This window comes from Trichoplax adhaerens, genomic scaffold (genome assembly GCF_000150275.1).
Source record: "Trichoplax adhaerens TRIADscaffold_1 genomic scaffold, whole genome shotgun sequence".
Taxonomy (NCBI): Eukaryota; Metazoa; Placozoa; class Uniplacotomia; order Trichoplacea; family Trichoplacidae; genus Trichoplax; species Trichoplax adhaerens.
The window spans coordinates 10,477,488-10,495,306 of record NW_002060943.1 but is presented as its reverse complement, the minus strand read 5'-3'; the positions used below and the strand labels follow the sequence as shown (position 1 = coordinate 10,495,306).

Here is a 17,819-nt window from a genome sequence, read left to right as displayed (position 1 = left end):
CATCTAACGTGTTTAATAATAATGAGGGTCAGATTATAATTATGTAAGTTAGTTAATAGAGGTTAAATAAATAAACTAATTATTGTAGCCCAAATTTTAACAATGCGTGAATATTGCACGTACGTAAATTATATACGATGATGTTGTTGAAGTACAGTACAGTAGTGTACAATCACTTCGGTATCTAAAATTAAGTCTAGATACTAGGTATACAGTACAGTACTTCAACTTATGCTGTATTTACGACTTGCATGAAATTTATAGTAATTAATTGACTCGTATAGCAGAGGATAATTTCAAATTTTCTTGCACTGTACTTAGACATCGGACAAGTCACAGCTGGTGTTTTTGCAGGCTGAATCAGAGACTACTGAATCCATTCTACAACCTCACAAGCACCCTGTAGCTGTGCTGCAGCCATAGGTCATAGGTCAGAGCAGATACTGTATTGTACACTCTAGAATTTAGATAATGGTATCAGCAAAAAACTAGATTAACAGCTTTAGTACGAGGAAAAAAGAGTGTAAAAAAATCTGGACACATTTTTCATACAAAGCCAAATAAAATGTGTCCGGACGCCCTGTAATGTACAGTATGTACTGTACTGTACTCTACTGTAAATATGGTTCAGTATGGTGGTTTTTTAGAGATTGAAAAAGAAAATAAAAATAATACTGTTCAGTAGAGTAAATACTGCATGGCTGGCGTAGTCAATGTACACTGTACGTACTGTACCTTACGTTTACTTTTACAGTAGAGATCACTGTCGATATCCTACGAACTCAGCGTCAGTGTGTTGGATAACGCCAGCTACGAAAGATAAATCCATAATCTCGCCTGAGTATTCTACAAATTTTCAATCTAACTGGTTATTACATAATAATGATATTAGTCGAGTCGGTTTAATTCAATTACTTAATTAAGGTAATGTGCTAATGTGGTGAATTATTTTGTAAAACATCTTTAGTTTTGTTATAGCATACAATCAAGACATGGAACTGAGATATGATGGAAGAGTTGTTGTCGTTACTGGAGCCGGTAGAGGTACAGCACACAAGTTATTTTATTGCAATACCGCTATGTAAAAATGAGTGTCAATTTCCTATCGTAATGGAGCTAAAGAGAAAAATATCAGTTCGATGTTATACCAAGCTTTGCCATAACCATCACTCTTGATCCTCTCCATGATTAAACTTAATAATGGCTTAAAGATGTAGAAAAAGTCGAACATATCAAAATGCTAATGCAGTTCTGTACGCGTACTGTGCAATAAATAATGTGCATACGTGTATGAACATGGAGTGACTTTTCTACTGTAATCTCACATGTTATGCATCGATACGTGTATGCTCATATAGTAGAAGCAATGGATATATCTTAGATGTTCTACATGGATACAGTAGACTCGTAGAATAGTAGAAGCAACGGATGCTTCGATTAGTAATTAATGAATACTGTACGTAGCAAATGATAACAGTAATTACTATCATGTTATTACTAGAATACAAAACTACTACGTTTATGACGTATACACCGTCTATTAATTAATTTCACGGTATAGTCATAGATAGTTATTATGCCAAGTATTATTCTTAAATCGTCGCTTCTTGCTGTAAAATTAGTATACAGGTATGATAGCGTGGTAGTTTAACATCAATATTACAGTCTAAAATATGAGTGCTTTCTTGCTGTAAGTCTTAGCGTATAGCATATACTGTAGAACAATATCCTAGAAACTCGTACTGTTATAGTCAGTAATTTCATAATTCAAGCCAAAAACTCAGTAATTTAACTCTGCAATGTTAATTTTGCAAATTTTACAGGCCTCGGTCGTGAATATGCCTTACAATTTGCTTCTAGAGGAGCATCTGTCGTAGGTAGGCCTGATGTAATATTCTGTAACACCTTATTTGCAGCATTTTATCGTTCATCAGTTTTACATCATCAAATATAGTGTCAGGGTTGTTTATTCGTTAACCAAAGACATAATATTGTTTAGAATACATGATATACGCTTATATTTAATAGTCTAAAATCAATTTAAATTAACTTGATTTTAATTAAATAAAATGTTAGTAAATTACTCGCAGATTTAGTTATACCTTACAGGGATTTATAAGCTATAATTTCAAATTTTATTTACCGAATAATAAGCGATATACTATACAGTAATCGCTACGCATTTTTCCATGTTTCTATTATGTCTGCTAGTAAATGACCTTGGCGGTGATATGAAAGGAAGTGGTAAGAGTGCATCCTATGCAGATGACGTGGTGAATGAGATACGACGAGCTGGCGGAACTGCCGTAGCTAATTATGGTATGCAGCTCTAGTTTATTTCTGTTATCATCAAACTGTGGATTAAGGCACAATTACAGCTTCTACCGAATATCAATTCCTCATTATGATATTTTATAACAAAATAATCCGCAATAATGCCCATATGTAGATCAATATATTTCATATCTGCTGTCAGTTCTCTCCTAGTCAAAATTTCAAGCTTATGCAAGTAGTATCCCTCTGGAGTCTATATGTTTATCCGTAGATGTAGTAATTATTATTCCAGGAAATGAGAGCTTTCATTATTAAACTTTATAGACTCTGTAACGGAAGGAGAGAAGATAATTGATACAGCTATCAAAAACTTTGGAAGAGTTGGTAAGTACCCAAAACAATATAAATAAGAAAATCAATACGATTGATAGTTTTGGTCGATGGAAAGATAATGCTTTAATGAAAGACATATTCGGAATAACACTGGATCATCTTTCCTGAGATTGACTTTTTACTGATTTATAATTTTTAATTTCCAATATCATACAAATTTGCACTCTATTAGACGTGGTTATCAACAATGCTGGGTAAGTAAAATGTGGTCAATAGATAGTAAAATGTGGTCAATAGATTAGTGGCAATGTAGCTCCTTAATTTTAAAATACGAATATACCCTATCTAATCATTCCTCTTAAGCTATTCATATACATCAATTTTTAAAGTTAATATTGGAATTGCTATTATCTATTTTATTACTCCATTATTCATCTGTAATTATGCGTACAGTAATTCATAAATGAAATTCGTAAACGCTTACTTACACTTATTTTATTTTACCTATTTTTGTCATACGAAATTACATTATGCTATAACTAGCTTCGTTATTATACTTTAACTAGGATTTTAAGAGACAGAAAATTCGAAAATATTACTGATAATGATTGGGGTAATTCATATTTTACTTGTTACATGTATTACGCATTATATAACATACAGGAGGATGTTACTGCTATAACGAGACTAGTAGTGATACAAAGTGAATAGTAATCTAGAGAAGGAATTGGCTTATGCAATAAAATCTGACTTTATTGTGACATGCAGATGAAAAGTTTGAGAAAATTACTGAAATAGGAAGTTATATTCTTTGATTGTTGTAGACACTATTCATCGTGTTCATGTATTCGGTTCCTTCAAAGTCAGTAAAGCTGCGTGGTCTTTCATGAAGAAACAACGTTATGGCAGGTAACGTTAATCGGCTAACGGCACAATTATTATCCCAATTTTAATGTATCGAACTATTAATAATGAATAATTTTATATAGAATAATCATGGTTACGTCCGCTGCCGGAGTATATGGAAACTTTGGTCAAGCAAACTATAGTGCTGGTAGGTCGTACTGTCAGTACCCTAATTCTGCTTGTTTTAAGTTTTTGCCAGATACGATCTATAATTTTTTTTATTTATAAATTTAAACTTACAATTGGTATTTGTCTTCGATGAAATAGCAAAATTAGCTGTAGTCGGCCTTTGTAACACCCTTGCTATAGAAGGTGGGTCACTTAATATCCATTCCAACACAATTTGTCCTTTTGCTGCTTCCCGACTTACCGCTAAACTACCTTCAGGTAACGGCTAATTATAAAGCCAAATTATTCGTCTACCTTCGTTTCCTATTTTAACTACTATTTGTATGCCCTTTACAGAGGTTATGGGTAAATTTAAAGTTGAAGATATTCCTCCGTTGGTGGTGTACTTATGTCACGAAAGCTGCCAAGAAAATGGAGGTTTATTCGAAGTACGTTACTTCTCTTCTGTAATCATACTATCTATGATAATTATAGAAATAGATATCTCTATTCTAGTTATTAATTAGCTATTAATGAATATAATTCAGGCAATTATTCGAATTTACTATTTTTCTTGATCTGTTAGGTTGGTGGCGGATGGATTTCCAAATGTATGCTTTATGCACAATATGAATATTTATATAAAGTATTTATAGTACACATATACGCATATATAATATACACACAACAACGATAACTATTGTTACAACTTATAATTTTATTATAAAATTTAGTAAGGTGGCAACGCACTAACGGTGTTGTTATACCTAATGCATCTGCGAAAACTGCACCTGAATCCGGTAGGTATGCCTAGTAGACCTGGCTAGTCGGTTATTTACTTCTGTAATTGTACTGTGCCATCTTGAGATACCACCTTTGCGACCTATTATCTAAAAAGTTGTAATACATCTTCATAGTTCAACAAAACTGGGACAAAATTACTGACTGGCAAGATGCAACAAATCCAGCGAGCACATCGGGTAAGGATTAGTTACCTCAAGGGCTAGCTTTTACGTAAAATATTTGCACGTAATTTGGTATTATTAGCAGAATATGACATGCTGTAAATACTGTATTCACAAGCGTTAACCTTCTATTATTGGATATCATTAGAATCGATGGCTCTATCGATTCAAGAAATTAATAAGTCAAACAATTCGACTAGTAAGTACAATTACTAAGTTAGCGCAATGATTATATGTAGTCCTTTATTCTAAGCATTTTTTCGTTCTCTTACACGTTACATAGCCGAAGAGCTTGGAGAAGAAGACGATAAGAATAACAGTATTAACGTGGTTAGTAAATACTCTGTAGTACCCTATTCTTGAAGTAAATTTAAATAAATTTTAACATACTCATAAATCTATAAACTTATCGCCGATCTTTACCACTTATAACAGGGGAAAGCGATGTCATATAAAATACCAGATACTGAATTTATATTTTCAAGTCGAGATATCATCATCTACGCTCTTGGAAGTAATATACAGTCTTAGTTTTTATTATAAAATTACGATTTGTAACAGTTAATGATAATTACAATCTCTACATAACGTAACCACTAAAATATGGCAATATACGCATCTCTTCTCATTATATTGTAGTTGGCATGAAGGTCAACGATGACAATCTACAATTTCTGTACGAAGGCCATGAAAATTTTTGTACTTTTCCGTCTTTTGCAGCAATTATTTGTTTTGTAAGTTAACTTTTATATACTATAAAGTAATCGGCAATGCAAGAAAAATTAGTTATATAACCGTTTTTACTCTGTACTTTTCGATAGAGCGGGGTCGGTAACATTTTTGCTTCTTGCCCAGGATTCAATATTGACCCCACGAAGGTGAATACTTAATGATAAATAGTTAATGCGATTTAATACAGTAATATGCATGTTATATCTAGATGCTTATTATTAAATGTAATATTACAGATTGTACATGGAGAACAGTACATAGAACTATACAAGCCTTTACCGACATCAGGTACAATAGATTTTCTATTTAAAGTTTATTATATTTAATTACAATCTCTTATTAACAGACTAATGCTATCATAGGTTCCGTAAGGAATTCTAGTAAAATTGTCGAAATCTTAGATAAAGGAAAGGGAGCTGTCGTTGTAACAGAAGGTAAGGACTATTCTGCTATAGTCTACATTATGCATTTCTTACTTGAGGTTATATAACTTAATTTGTTCTTATGAACTGGCCAAAAAAATCGGTATAGAAATAATTGCATATTAACATTTTAACCTACAGTTACTACCACGAATGAGAATAACGAAAAATTATGCATGAATCAGTTCGTCACGTATATCCAAAAAGCTGGCGGATTTGGTGGTAAAAGGCAGTCCACTGCGATTAAGGTATAAATATATCAACTTTAAGATCGGATGCGTTTAACCGATGCTATCTTTCGGCTTTAAATTAACGCTTTCAGTGAGTATAAGTAGCTCTACTAAACCTTACTTATCAAAGTGCTAAGTGATTAGATAAGCCAGCATTACTATCATTCTTATACTGCCAAAGAATTTATAAGACACTCTTTGATGTTTCCGCTATTCAATACTATATCCTTGTGAATGGTGGTATCATTAATTTTTTATCTTTCTGATTAGCAAGCAGCAGATACTCCGGCGAGACCCCCCGACGCCATAATCAAAGAAATTGTGCCTGAAAGCCAGGTATATTTTTTAATACAACGACATTTGAAGTCGGGAGTACAAAAATACAATATAATATTGTGTGTACAAATTGGCAGCAGTCTTTATTATAAAGTATTCCAAATCAAGAACTTTAAGTAAAAATTAAGATGTGAGACAAGTTAGCTATTTACGCTAATAATTACGGATATAATATGCTCTTCATATTAGGCTGCCTTATACAGAATGAGCGGTGACTTAAATCCATTACACATCGATTCACAATTTGCTGCTCTTGGAGGTGAAACAATTGCACCTTATTTTAAATAAATTTTTAGGACTTTGTTTCGTGGATGAATATACTATATCCTGTTAAATAAAATTAAAGTTTGTATTATGACTGTCCTCCTGAAATTACCCATACTTTTGATATTTGCTATATACTCCACAGCGTTAAGAATCATTTTTATATTACATAAGGCTTTCCACGACCAATTTTACACGGTTTGTGTACAATGGGCTATGCAACACGACATGTCATGAAGCATTATGGCGATAACGACGTAAAGAAATTTAAATCCATGAAGGTTAGCTGAACATTCTATCGCATTAGTTAGCCAAGAGATTGGCCAACTTAAAAAACATTATATCACTTTGTTGTTGTCCGATTTTATATCATTTCATTATTCTACCTACTGCTAATCACGGATTGATTGGATGATCCATTCTTTCCTGAATTATCCATCGTTTCAGGTACGATTTATGCGCCCTGTCATACCAGGACAAGTGCTGATCACTGAAATGTGGAAAGAAATCGATAGAATAATTTTTCAGTGTAAAGTATGTTTTAATATGTACTAATCTAAAATAGACTCATCAGCGAGCTCCTTATAACATATTGGCTATTACTGTATATTGTGTAAAACTGATTCTACCCATCAAATATCTTTTATCCTTATAATCACGTGATATAGTATTTGAGATTATCCGTTTACCAAAGACGCATTCATTTTCTTTATAGGCTGTCTAACGTACTTTCAGTAATCATCACAAATAGAGTTTATGTAACTATTTATTTCATATTCTTATCAGGTTGAGGGTAACAACACACCGGTTGTCAGAGGTGGTTATATTGAATTAAATTCACCCAACGAAGTCGCAATGTATGTTTTGAATCTTTAATTCGAAATTCGTTTCTGATTTAGAAATTTGACAACCTTATCGTTAATAAATGATATAAACATTATATATTTAGATCAAAGAAATCGTTAGCGATAACTACGAATGCTGTAAGTTAGAATCTTAATTTTTTGATTAGACAATTCCAATTGAAAAAAGTATTCTGGTTAAAGGTTTTGTTATTATTGCAGCTACAAAGTTCGATTATATTTGAACGAATGAAAAAGGAATTTTTAGCAAATCCCTCAATAATTAACAAATTTAATTGCAAGTACTTATGGAATATTACAAACGAAAAAGGACAAAAAGTTGTTTCTTGGGGTAGGTTACATGATTACGAAATCATAACTGATACTCTCAAATTTGTGAGAATATATTGTTTTCTTTAATTATAATACTAAAGTATAATTTTATATTGTCGTTGATTATAATTATACAGTAATTGATTTGAAAAGTCAAAATCCATCGGTTACCCCTGGTTCTACGTCTACTGCTGTAGACTGCACTCTGACGACGTCAGACGATGATTTTGTTGCCTTAGCTACAAATAAATTAAACGCTCAAAAGGTATGTACACTGTAATCTAAATTATATTACTTTCTACATCCCAATACCTTACCATTAGCAATAATAACAAAAAGCTACCTTATGTAACAAAAATTTATGCTATTTCGGTCATCTCGAAGGCATTCTTTAACGGAAAACTGAAGGTTAGCGGTAATATTATGCTCGCTCAGAAGCTAGAAAATTTATTTGGAAAATCCTCAAAGTTGTAAAGAATGACTACACTGCAAAATGAAAGGAATGGCTTGCCAATTTAACCATGAAGATCCAGTAAAATTTGAACGTACAGTATAGAGTGAATAAAAAATGAATTTGCTTTAGCATATAATTCGCGTGGACTACCGGGAAACCTTTCTTTTAGGATTCAAGTAGACATTAGTCTTGTTAATTTTTACCTGGCAAATCAAATGCTAACAAACAGACAGTATAATCTGATAATTCTGTAGTACTAATAACATAAACAAGACCCTAATACTCTACGGGGTAATATCTGTTGAAAAAAATTAGAACTTGATCTCAAAAATTTAACATTTGAACAGATTTTGCGTTTACGCAAGTTTGTTTCAATATTAAAGCGCAAATATCTTGCATATTTTAAAACATTGGATACATCTTTTTATCAATAAATCGTTTACACCAGACGTTATAACCATGTATTTATAAAAATTTGAAATATATGTATATATATATACAAAGAAAGGAACATAAATGGTACAGTTGCAATCATTTCTTAAGTTCTGAATTGCACTTAGTCAGGCAATGCCTGTCTCCACAAACGATCACTTAGGAAACTTCTATGCAATACTATACTAACTCTACAATGCGGATTTGCTCAATGAAAACTGCATTAGTGGTTGTGAGTGCAACTTAGGATTGTTGACGAAGATTGACAGTGATTTCTTCTTAATATCAAAAAGGCCTAGGTAAACATTCAATTAATGAGAAAATACGTATCAGGCTGTAATGCTATAAATTATTTAATACTAATAATAATAACCTGTTGCGACAGTTAAATCATGATCCGGCGGGGTAGCATCCCTATATATCGGATATTTGGGGTCTTTGGTATCTCCTAATATTAATAAAATGCCACTCTTGCCCGGGGGTAAAGGTAACATTTTTGCTCTAGCTCGACGGTGGATTGAACTAGGGTCATCATACTGCGGCGGATTAAAATTTTGATACCTATTATATTGAATAAGGAGTCCGGTTATCATCTACTTAGATATATGATAATTTTGTATCGTAATATAATAAAGCCCATATTGTGATACTCACATATTAAAGTGGTAGTAGTGTTTGTCAACTAGAATCATTTTATTTCCGTGATATGGAGAAAGTTCGATATTTACAAGTTTTCCTGTAGAGAGATCTCCCATATTAATACTAACGCCAACCGCAACTGAAGTGTTCTTAACTAACTGTAATGCATCATCGATTCCTCTTGAAGCCAATATCGCTCTAGTAAGAATATTTCTGGCTATAATGGAAGCACAGAAGGTAATAAATAATTGCACGCGCAAGAAAAAAACAATAAATACAAATAATATTTCTTAGTTACATACTGAATATTCATTGAGCGCCAATAACATCTATTCGAAATCTTTAACTGTGAAGTGAAAACTATGCTGTAGCAATGGTAACAGCCGCTTTTAACAACTCTGAAGCTACAAAGTATACGAAAGTCCTAACTTATTAGGCTGTACAACGGGTTTGTAGTATATTGTCGGAAAAAGGTTTGCCATTTTGTTATTTTTTTAATGCATAATTATAATACACAGCGACTACAGATGTGGTAGACTTACGTAATGCACTTTGATTGGTCTGCCTAGGAAATACGGCATTGCAAGTAAATAAAAAACCATGATTATTAAATCCGAAAGCATTTCCAGATATTAAGCCAGGATATGTGTAAGCAGTGAATTTCTCTTTAATTGTGTCATTACTTAACACAATCTCGGCTGTGATTATATAACCATATCTTCTTACTGCACTATCTGCATCTTCGTTATGTCCAAGCAATGTCTAAACACAATACCATCATAATAAAAACATAGGAATAATAATAAAATTGCTTCAATGGTAATAATAATATTTTCCAGATTCGCCATACCCTACCCTATATAAATTATTGCAACTATTAGACTGACAATTTACATTATTTTACGCAATATCCTGCTTGCTAATCGTCTTACATGATTGTTTGTTTTGACATGAATGTCAGTACAAGATGGGGTCATATTCTTAAATTTCTTGAGGTATGTCTCGATTTCGTTTTCAATATGCATTAAAAATACCTTTACAACCAAGAAATATATATTTCTATAAAGCACTGATTATACTGGATATATTATATAATTTAAAGTAGTAGTATTAACAGTGTCTGATTGCATGCTCAACAGCTATTATTGCAAAGTCATTTTTAAATAAGGTTTACTATAAAGAAATAATATACTGTACAGTACAAGTATATTAAAAAACTGATTTCTCATCTGTTAACTATTATAATGCGTCCTTACATAAACGTTGGCGTTATGCGGATGAAATAAAGTTATCAGCATATTGTATTGTACAATATATACAATCAGACAGCCTTAAATTATTTACTGTAACATGCTTGGATTTTCAAATTATCTTAGTACACTGTATGCTCCATTGAAAGCTATTAATAGTAAATTTAAGATACTAAAATCTTATTAACTTATGACTAATCTTAAAGTATAATATTGTCTCCTGAAATTTGCATAATTAATAAAGGTACAAAATACATTAATACCCGTAAATGCTGGGGTACAGTATATGCTGAACGTACCAAATAATTTTTTTAAAATTTACAAATTGTAACAGAAGACAATTACTCTAGCCATTCATTAAATATATTGCAACACTTTACAGTTAGCTAAATTTATCTTATAAACAGCTAGCGGTAATACAGTATTTCCTTCTACTATACTTAATGTGCAGAATAGTACTGACAGTACTACTGTACATGTACAGTGTACACGTTTTGTCTATTATTTATATAATTGATAAAGACCAACACTTGCATGAAAGATAAATTCAATCACGGATTTGATACGAAATCTAAAGCAATGCTATAAATTTTCGCGTAAATGCAAATTACTACTATACATTGAGTGTACAGTAGCTAAGGATGAAATAGGATCATTGCATACTATATACGCAATAGATGGATGATTTTTTACTACATCTTGCATTAACACACTAACTTGATCGAATGCAATCCGTGATCCATCCGCAATACCTTTGATCTCTCTAACGTAGTGTGGAAATGTCTCGTTGGCTGATTGCAGATATTTCTTAAAAAGGACGTAACCTTGAGCAGTTTTATAAAATGGTAACAAAGTTTGATGCAAGCTTCTACTCTCTTTGAAGGCTGAACGAATCCGCTGAGAAAAAGTCCGACCCTAAAACAGATCAAAAAATATGATGGAGATGTTTATACATTCGTCGGATTACGATTACCATTGTTGCATGCAAATCGAAGGAAATGCAGTACAGTATGTAACCACTGACCGTCTCAAAACCCAGCTGATAATGATTACCCCGAAAATATAACCTCGGCAATGAATGTTGATCACTCGCAACCGGAATAATAGCCATGAATATTGTCAGAACAATTGCATAGAATAATAGGCTTACTTGAGCCATATCCAGTCCAAAGTAGTTACCGTCAATGTAGTAGTTGTATGTGTCACTTAAAAGAAGAGAAAGGAACTGGCAATCGTATCCATAAATTTGTTGTGGATGTACAATAGATGAAATCTTTACTGCACTGTGCAGTACAGAAATCTATAATTTGATAAAGGTGGTCGGAACTTTCTGCACCGGTACAGTATCATTAATCGAGGGTGAAATTGTTTCTGTACGAGTTCCTGACGGTTCTCTACGAACAATAGAATATTTTGTGGATTTTGTAGGAGCTAGTCACTTTGTTTAATACTTTAAATTTTCCTGATTATTAACAAAACACCACTGATCACTCTGCCGTTATATGATAAAAGAAAGCAAGGTCCGAAAATGGAGTTCTTTGACTATAATTACTTAGAATAAATTATAGAACAAAAGTTTCGTTTCATTGAAATCCATTTATGCTATTCCTGTTTTGCTTATCGCTGAAAGCAAAACGAATTGGATAGCGGCGAATTTTTAACGCTCTTCTTTTGCTTATCTTCTGTACTGCACGGGTACGTACAGTGTACAGTACGTCCCGTACAGTGTACAGTACAGTACGTCCCGTACAGTGTACTGTACGTATAGTACTGTACGTCCCGTACAGTGTACAGTACTGTATGGACTGATCCCATACTGTACTGTACATGTACCGTACTGTATCCGTCAACTGAAGAACAGTACAAGTACAGTTCACTAGACCTTTCAGATTTTGACTAGATGTTCAGAATTCTACAGTACTGTACTGTACAGTATACTGAAACGTCTGTAAATGGACTGCTAGTACTGTATGTACTGTACTGTACTGTACTGTACAAGTGTACAGTATGATAAAGAGTAAAAGAAAAAAAGAAATCCTTACAGTACAGTACAGTACGTACTGTAGCTGTAGCAACGTGCGTCACAGACGCACGGTACTGTACATACTGTACAGTACATTATTGTACAATGTACGGTAGGTTGTTCGCGTTCGCGAATAATGCTGTTACGAATTTTCTAGTTACAGTACGGTGCTACTCGTACTTACTGAGCTAGCGTGTGCTACTAAGAATCATAGAGTAAATATTTCGTCCACACTAAGGATTAAAGTTGGAACAGAACTCGGCAAGGCCCGCCAATTTCTTATTGGATGATATACAATTTTATTTCGTGATCTCAGCCTTTACCGGAATTGAAATTATAACTTCCTTCTCGAATGACTTCTATTTTTTATCAGTTTACATGATTATACAGTGTGCCAGTGTTACTCACAATTTCGATAGATATTATGAGAGGGTATAAAAAAAAGTACGGGCGACATGGAGAGTGGATAATTAATTAAACGCTGTTGCTAATTACGGAAAATTATTACACAGAAAAAGGGTCTTTTTTCGTATCACTGAGAAGGAATGCCGGCTAGCAGTTCCAACTGGCGTCACCATCGCTCAATCACTACCCGTAATAAGAGTCAGGAAGATTCTAACAAGCGATACAGCCATCGCCATAAAGTGGACATGACACAGCAGAGAAATCGCTCATCCACTATTGGCAATGGTGGCAGCCACAGACGAACATCGATTAGTCGCTCTACGGCAAGCACACCGAGTCAACGCAAGGTAAAGTTACAACTGTTTTTAGCCAACAATAGTACATTCAATAATTATTATATGTTTTTCTACTAACCTTGAGAAAACACTTCAGCGATATTTTTCGTATCAAACAGTTTTACTATTCGATATTGTTTTGGCCCTCTTTAATCTATGTACTATAACGTTCTTTTTCAACCCTGTTACTCCCAACCATGAACAAAGCGTGATGGTATTGACGCATGATATTATAACGTTCGAACGATTTTTATAATCAACGAAGCCAGTCACTATCTGTCGTTAATAAATTTGAACTTTTCGTACCAACATTGCATTTTGATCGTTTCTAAATCGTTGTACAGGACTGTAGCATTTTATCATCATGTGTATTGAATCCAGGGCGCTTTCTTTCCTTTTTCTTTTAGTCCGTTAACGGTGATAATCGTAAAACGCCTCGCGGTAACCACGGTCTGAGTTCGAGTAGTAAGACAGCTAAGCGAAAACTCTTCTCTCCAAATCACCGTGGTAATAGCCCAGGTAAATAATGCCATTGCAATCAAACTGATCTCCTTACTTTAATTTCCAAAACTACGATATTCCGTCTTTTCATATGCTGTAGTTTCAGGGTCCGTTCATTATAATCAAGAAACGATATCCTGACAATCTGTGTAACGTTTAAATTTCTTTTCATGATTTTAGTAGAAAAACATAGAAATGGAACTCCTGCTAAACGTAGCAGAAGGTTAGACTCTACTAATATTAATGATAATAATAACAATACGTCCAACGGCAAAGCATCATCAACGTCAGTTAGAAGATTTAATATGCCCTACACGGAACGCCAACAAATGGCCATGCTACTTCAAATGAGTGGTAATTTTTACGTTTAGCGTACTGTAAATATCATTTAGTGTTCATTATCCGATGCTGTACAATGTTATTTGAATATTATTTTTTACGTTCTTTTACATTTCCGTCTTTCTCAATCTTTAGCGGCAGAAGCTGTAAAGAATGAAGATGTTGATGAAGAAGCGTCCCCGATTCGTAGCAACCCCAATACGCCAACTAGTAGCATTAGTAATAATGGTGGTAGTTCTAGTGCTAATAACGCCAATGTCAGTGTTAGTGCTAGTGTTAGCGGTGGTAATAGTAATGGTAATAGTAGGCATCGCAGTGGACATCGCTTAAGAAAACGGAATGAGCGTGGTGAAACTATGCTTCATGCTGCCGCTATAAAGGGAGATACAAGACAAGCAAGAGAATTGATCGAGGAAGGAGCCGATGTCAATGCCAGAGATAACGCGGGTAAGTTAGAAAGAAAGTCGCTCGCATTAACTGCTGAATGAGGACTTTTTTGAGGATTATTTTACGCGACATTAAAACTTATATCACCGATATTATTTAACAAGGAAAGTACCCGATGCTTAGTATATTATAGCTATAAAATGTTTTCATCATCTTTTTCTGGGCGGTAGTAACGATTATTTTTATCCATAACTTTGTCTACTATCACAGCATAAGTATGTTGTAATTCCCTTCGATTGCGAATATAGTCTTAATTTAATACCATTTACATCATATGTTAACACCAATAAGATTACTTTGCGAAATTATCAACTCATATGTAAGACCCTTATTTATGACACAGAACGCTTTTATGTCCTTAAAATATAGTGGCTTTCAGACTAAAACTATTTTCGTACGCCATTCGTCTTTTATGTACTGTACCATGTACCGTACATGACAACCTTTCACATAATATCACTTTTCTATATAATGTAATTAACGTTAACCTATGAACTGAGTATCTGTCGAATTTCTCATGCTTGGGTTAGACTGAACAGTTTTGTACATAAAATTAATCCTGTTGATACAGTGTACAATAATACATGTCTAAAGTGGAGGTTTTTCACAGGTTTGCAGTAGTTCGGGTTTTTAAGTTAAGCTCGCTTTAGTGGTTTGTATGTATGTGTATTACACTATAACTACATTAGCTAAATAATATGCGTATTTTTGGTATCGAATTAACAAAAGGATGGACTCCGTTACACGAAGCTTGCATTCGAGGACATCACGAGTTAGTTAAGATATTGCTAGAAGCTGGTGCTGATATCAATGCTCAAGGTTTAGACCAGGATTCTCCTTTGCACGACGCCGTATCGAATGACCATCAGGAGGTTAGCAACGATTTTTAGATTAATTAAAAGTAATGTGATAGTATAGTACGGTATTGCGAATGTTGTAGTATGCTGATTGCTGAGGCAAAGAAAAATAAAATTTTAACTATACATTATCTATCCTTGTCTATCTACAGGTTGTGAAATTACTGATCAAATTTAATGCTAATATCAATCAATCTAATGCCAAGGGAGTTACACCGTTAAAAATTGCACAAGACAAAGGAATGACATCATTGCTGAGAGTGAATGATAATGAAATAGAAGTACTTAATGATGATAAAGAACAAAATCAATTTAGTGGTGTAGATAGCTCCAGCGATAGTGATAATAGCGATACTGAGAAATCCCCAACTAAAGAACTGATTAGTGAATCAGATGAAAACTTATTAGAACCTGATAAAGGATCACCTGTTTCAGATTGTTCCAAAAGCCTTGAGAGTAATGATGACCTATTGCTGGAAAAAAATGATTCAATCGAATTTAAGAATAACATTCAGATAGTAACTGATAGCGATGATATTGCAGTACTTATCGAGGATGGCGCTAAATCTACTTTCCAGTTAGTTTGTAATAATGATGTGTCGCTCGAAAATGACGGATCAGTTGAAACCATGGATGAATCGGTACCATCACATGACGACGGTATGTTCCTTAGATTCTAGATTCTTTTATAATCCTATTGGCAATGTGTTTAAATTCTTTGTTAGCATATTTATGCGATCGCCTGTTTATTACAGACAATGATAGTATCAAAAGCCATGCATCATCTACTTCTCAAGTAATAGTTGACGGAGATGGCAATGAAGAAATGCAAAAAGATGTCGCTGACAGCGACATTTTGATCCAGGACGAAGATAACGGTACTATTCTTAATTTACCTCCTCCAGTAGCAGCGTTAACCTAATTTTATTTTGATATCCTGCCTTTAGTAAGTAAATGTGAAGAAGAAATGACTGTAGCGCCCCCTATGGAATCAGATGAACCTGATGTTAGTGATTTTTTGGCCATGAAAGTCGCACAGGGCGATGTCACAGAAAAAGATAGTATAATAGGTTAATAATTAATTACTAAAAACAATTTTGATTTTACACCTTACTGTGTTCGATATTTTAAAACGGAACCAAAGCAGGCAGTAAAACTGATATCATACATTATAATATTTTTTTCAGTCGCAACAGATGCTGAAGAGATTAAAAATGAAACTGATATAAATTTCGATGTAGCTGTTAAAGCTGAAGACACTAATTACGATGAAGCCGCACAATCAAAAGTAATTAGTAGCTTCAAGGTTTGCTCTACTAGATTAATGTCACTGTTGTAATCCCAATTATAGCCGGTATTTTACGATATACTGTAATCGTGAATAACGAAATTGTATAAATTTAATATATTAGAAGTTGTATAAAGGCTTTTCAAAATCCATGGATCCTTCTACCAGATATTTGACATGGCAACAAGTTATTGACTTAAAAAGAAAGCTATTCTATACTGGTCCTGTAGCAAGGCCTCCACAGTACCATTTATACAAAACTTCAAAGACCTCGATTTCGCCAGAAGTTCAGCAACCGAACGTAACTAATATCGACGATATAATGGTGAGTAATGTTAATTCCCTCTTATGGTACTCCATAATAAATCCTACTTTTTAACTAATCGACTTTGTCGTGTAGATTCCAGCGATTATTCAAGATCTACCAAGCCCTCTAATATCTCTGTATAGGCGTCAAGAGATTGCTCGAAGGGAATTGGAAAGGCGTCATGATATAGAAATTGTAAGCTTTCCTAGTATAATCACGACTGCAGTCTATTAAAAGGTCTAAGGAATGTCATAACAATACATTTTTATAGGACCGTTTGCGCAGACATGCAGAATACGAAATAACCAGAACTTATCAGAGAGCGTCATTACACCAACAAGAACCCATAAGTATCTGTTGTATGTTAATGGCACGAGAAGTACCGCATGTCGTTGTTAAAAAATGTTCAAACTGTAAGGTAAGATCCTTCTAAAGAATGTTACGTACCTTTTACCGCCTGTTAATTTTATGCACTAAATGGGGATTCGTCTATGGATAATATACAAATTTATTTTCCTTCTATACAGAATGATCGTTCTTACGCCTTCATTCCTTCTGTAAGTAACAATGTTAGTAAGACTTATTACGGGATATTACTAAAGCAGAAAGCCCAGCTGCAACAAAAGCATAACGATATGAAGGTTGGTATAATGAAATCATTAACTAGTTTTACAAGTTTGCAAACTTTCAAATCGACTCATTTCTTGTAGGAAGAAACGTTGTCTCGCCATAGAAATGAAAGGGATACATTATTATGTTTACAACGAATGGAATGGTCGACATGCCTAAGAGATAAT

General features: G+C 33.7%; 2 protein-coding genes across 2 annotated transcripts; one reads left to right on the top strand and one right to left on the bottom strand.

Moving 5' to 3' along the window:
* Positions 1-992: 992 nt before the first annotated feature.
* On the top strand, positions 993-8,219 carry TRIADDRAFT_19721 (uncharacterized protein; the record flags this gene model as incomplete). The annotated part of the gene is made up of 28 exons (XM_002108957.1): positions 993-1,044; positions 1,824-1,877; positions 2,212-2,319; positions 2,599-2,658; positions 2,840-2,861; positions 3,174-3,220; positions 3,432-3,516; positions 3,597-3,661; positions 3,781-3,900; positions 3,979-4,070; positions 4,208-4,232; positions 4,356-4,421; positions 4,539-4,601; positions 4,840-4,934; positions 5,022-5,100; positions 5,226-5,320; positions 5,408-5,464; positions 5,555-5,606; positions 5,681-5,772; positions 5,899-5,988; positions 6,241-6,306; positions 6,496-6,565; positions 6,745-6,851; positions 7,018-7,104; positions 7,357-7,431; positions 7,635-7,764; positions 7,883-8,010; positions 8,130-8,219. 28 exons carry the CDS (start codon positions 993-995, stop codon positions 8,217-8,219), a joined length of 2,172 nt encoding a protein of 723 aa, XP_002108993.1.
* Positions 8,220-8,990: 771 nt separating this feature from the next.
* Positions 8,991-11,679, bottom strand: TRIADDRAFT_52543 (uncharacterized protein; the record flags this gene model as incomplete). Its single annotated transcript, XM_002108212.1, has 6 exons — positions 8,991-9,192; positions 9,286-9,487; positions 9,813-10,032; positions 10,203-10,304; positions 11,238-11,435; positions 11,545-11,679. 6 exons carry the CDS (start codon positions 11,677-11,679, stop codon positions 8,991-8,993), a joined length of 1,059 nt encoding a protein of 352 aa, XP_002108248.1.
* Positions 11,680-17,819: the final 6,140 nt, after the last annotated feature.